Source organism: Gavialis gangeticus, unplaced genomic scaffold, assembly GCF_001723915.1.
Source record: "Gavialis gangeticus isolate Ggan-Ray unplaced genomic scaffold, GavGan_comp1, whole genome shotgun sequence".
Classification (NCBI taxonomy): domain Eukaryota; kingdom Metazoa; phylum Chordata; order Crocodylia; family Gavialidae; genus Gavialis; species Gavialis gangeticus.
Window position 1 is genome coordinate 655129 of NW_017728982.1, and position 3045 is coordinate 658173.

The window sequence follows — 3045 nt, forward strand, 5'->3', positions numbered from 1 at the left end:
CCCGGTCTCTTGCCTGAGCTGAGTAGGCTGAGCTTGTTCAGTCTCTCTTCTCATTTGGAAGCCCCTCATTTGAATACAAATGCTTGTGTCTGTTCTAAAGTGGAGCTTGAAACGGACCTGGGAGTAGGTGGGTTGGGTGAGAATTTGGGAAAGCATTTGACTTAGTCGAGTTTTCCCCCTTGTAGTTTGTGTATTGCCAGGTGTGTTGTGAGCCCTTCCACAAGTTCTGTTTAGAAGAGAGCGACCGGCCCCTCGAGGACCAGCTGGAGAACTGGTGCTGTCGTCGGTGCAAGTTCTGTCACGTCTGTGGGAGGCAACACCAGGCGACAAAGGTACTAGGAATAATTTAGCAGGGCTGCTTTAAGCTAACTCTTTTCCCTCCCAGGTCAGGAACTCCTTGTAAAATAACCCATCAAAATCATTAAGCAGTGGGACCAGATATGTCATGATTTGGTTAGCACCGGGGCATAGAATCTTTCCTCACGCATAACAGCATAGCATTGTCGTTTCTTCGACTGCGTGGCGAGTAGCTTAGTTGTGATCGTTGCCTGTCCCACAGGATGTGGGATCTAGCATAAAAGAAGTGCTCTGGGGATAGTGTCCTTCCTTGGCTGTTTGTTACAGTATTGCTGGTTTTGACCTTTCTGTAGCAGTTGCTGGAGTGTAACAAGTGCCGAAACAGCTATCACCCTGAGTGCCTCGGACCAAACTACCCAACAAAACCCACCAAGAAAAAGAAGGTTTGGGTGAGTTTGCTTTCTACAGCTCTGTGCTGGCCTGTTCCTTGAGGAGCCGTCAGCAAAGCTCAGCTCGTCAAAATGTAGAACTTGACATATGTGAGGGGGTTTCTCATGCTATGACCAGACTGTCAGCTTCACTGAGTGAACATCCAAAATGTACTGCCTCCTTAGAGAGGGTGTTTATGGTTTTCATAAGGAAGCTTTGGTAATGCCTTATTAATGAGATGGCTTTTGGATTGCTCTTATGGCAAGTGCCCACTCCACCTTTTTGTTGATGAAGGTGGCCAAGAACTTGTGATAAATCATCTTCCTAATTAATCCTTCTGAACATGGTGTGAGAACAAGAGACCAAGACATTTATAAGTAAAGAATATAGGTTTCCATTCTGACTCCGTTGTCAGTTGTTACTGGCACATAGACGGGTGCATGCCTAACACTTTGGACCCTTCTGTAATAAGAATTTGTTTTCTGCTGCATCTGAGGTTTTGTTAGTTTCCTCTAATTCTTGCTCTGGCACATGGGGTTGTAAAGAACATCATCCTAGTCTTGCCTTGGGATTTTCAAGCTAAAGCAAGGTTAACTATAGCATAGCTGTCAGTGGCAAAATAACTGGGGTAAGGTGTATTTTCTTTGTGTGGTTGGCATTTTACTTGGAAGAGGGGAGCACTTCCTTTGATGGTTATCTGTGGGGGCGTTATATGTTGAAACCACCTAGTCTGACCTTGGAGAGTACATTCATCTCTGTGATATCATATCTGCATGTTATACGATCAACTTGCAGAATAGTCCTTTGGGACTAAAGAATAGAGATCCTGAGATGGTAGCAAAGATGCTCTCTTCATCCAAATATGTATGTCCTTTCTTGCAGATCTGTACCAAATGTGTTCGCTGCAAGAGCTGTGGATCAACAACTCCAGGCAAAGGGTGGGATGCACAGTGGTCTCATGACTTCTCACTGTGTCATGATTGTGCCAAACTCTTCGCTAAAGGTACAACAAATGTTTGCACCGTGATCAGGCATGGGAGCGTATTCTTAAGGAGACTGTAATCTTAATGAGAAAATGTCATTGTAGGACTGTGAGGATCAATGAAGCAGTTGAGCCCTGATCCCAGTGTGCAGTGCCTATAACTGGCATGGCTTGGAATCTGTTAAAGCACGAATTATGAAACCTTTTGCCATATGAAAGGTGGAGATGGCTTTTCCTGTGGCTGGACACTGCCTCTTAGTGGCAATCTTCGGCGCTTTCAGATGCTAAGCCTTACAAAATTATTGGGTTTATTTCAGAATTGTCGTCTGAGGTTCCCTGCTTGCAGCTGAGAATGTGTCAGAATTTTAAAACAGAATCAGTTGTAACTTGAAAAAATGTGGGTCCGGGGATTTGTTCTTCCCTCTCCTCATCAGTTGTGTATGTCCTCCATGTATGAATTCAAGGGGCACGAGCAGTGAGCAGAAAGTCAAATGGCCAGGAGAGGAAATTGAGTTTACTCCGTTTGTCAGATAAGGGTAGGGTTTTCTGGGTTTTATAAATGCTTTTTATCTCTCTCATTTCTTCCAGCAAAACTATATGGGCATGTATCTTATTAGCCTCACAATAAAAATAAAGCCCTCAGTCATAGTGGAAATATAAGCTGGTCAGTGCTCCAGATGACTTTTTAATTATTTCTGGAGATATTCTTTATTTCAAGGGTAATTGTAGCAGCACTTACCTAATGGGTGGCATGGCTTTACAGGGCCTTGATTCTCAGTATCGTAGTAATTAAGTACTCAGAGGTGAACTCAGCAGTTGGCATACTGATGGGAGTCTTGATTTTTTTTTTTTTTAATATAAAGGAAACTTCTGTCCACTCTGTGACAAATGCTATGACGACGATGACTATGAGAGCAAGATGATGCAGTGTGGGAAATGTGATCGCTGGGTTCACTCCAAATGTGAAAACCTTTCAGGTGAGACGGTCTTAGTCGTAGTTTTCTGCCACCTTGTAATGACAGCTATTAGGGTTTTGGGTTGGTCTAATCCAGGTAGTCAACCAACTCAACCACTTTTGGGATTTCCGCAATTTTAGTACCTGAATTGAACCAGCGTCTTTTGTGGGCTGTGCAGAAAAACCCACAAAAATGATCATCTTCATGCAGCTGAATCACATTTACTTTTAACAGGTGTTTGCACATTTTGAGGGCTTCTTCGCAAACCTACCTAGTGTGCTGTCACTGTAGCAGATCTGCACAATGTTTCTTGACGGCAGAGTCCAGACTTACCTAGGCAGAATGTGTAGTGTGTAGAGTAGTTTCTCCCCCCCCCCCCCC

At 43.9% G+C, this 3045-nt stretch overlaps 1 protein-coding gene across 3 annotated transcripts in view; it reads left to right on the forward strand.

The window, feature by feature from the left end:
* Positions 1-3045, forward strand: part of KMT2A (lysine methyltransferase 2A) — a 45370-nt gene that overhangs the window by 13785 nt on the left and 28540 nt on the right. For 2 of the 3 annotated variants that reach the window (XM_019512113.1, XM_019512120.1), the window contains exons 10-13: positions 186-332; positions 651-746; positions 1609-1729; positions 2572-2685. In XM_019512113.1, coding sequence (XP_019367658.1) covers positions 186-332; positions 651-746; positions 1609-1729; positions 2572-2685 — 478 coding nt within the window. The remainder of the gene's footprint in view (positions 1-185; positions 333-650; positions 747-1608; positions 1730-2571; positions 2686-3045) is intronic. The other variant, XM_019512126.1, reaches the window with a different exon arrangement.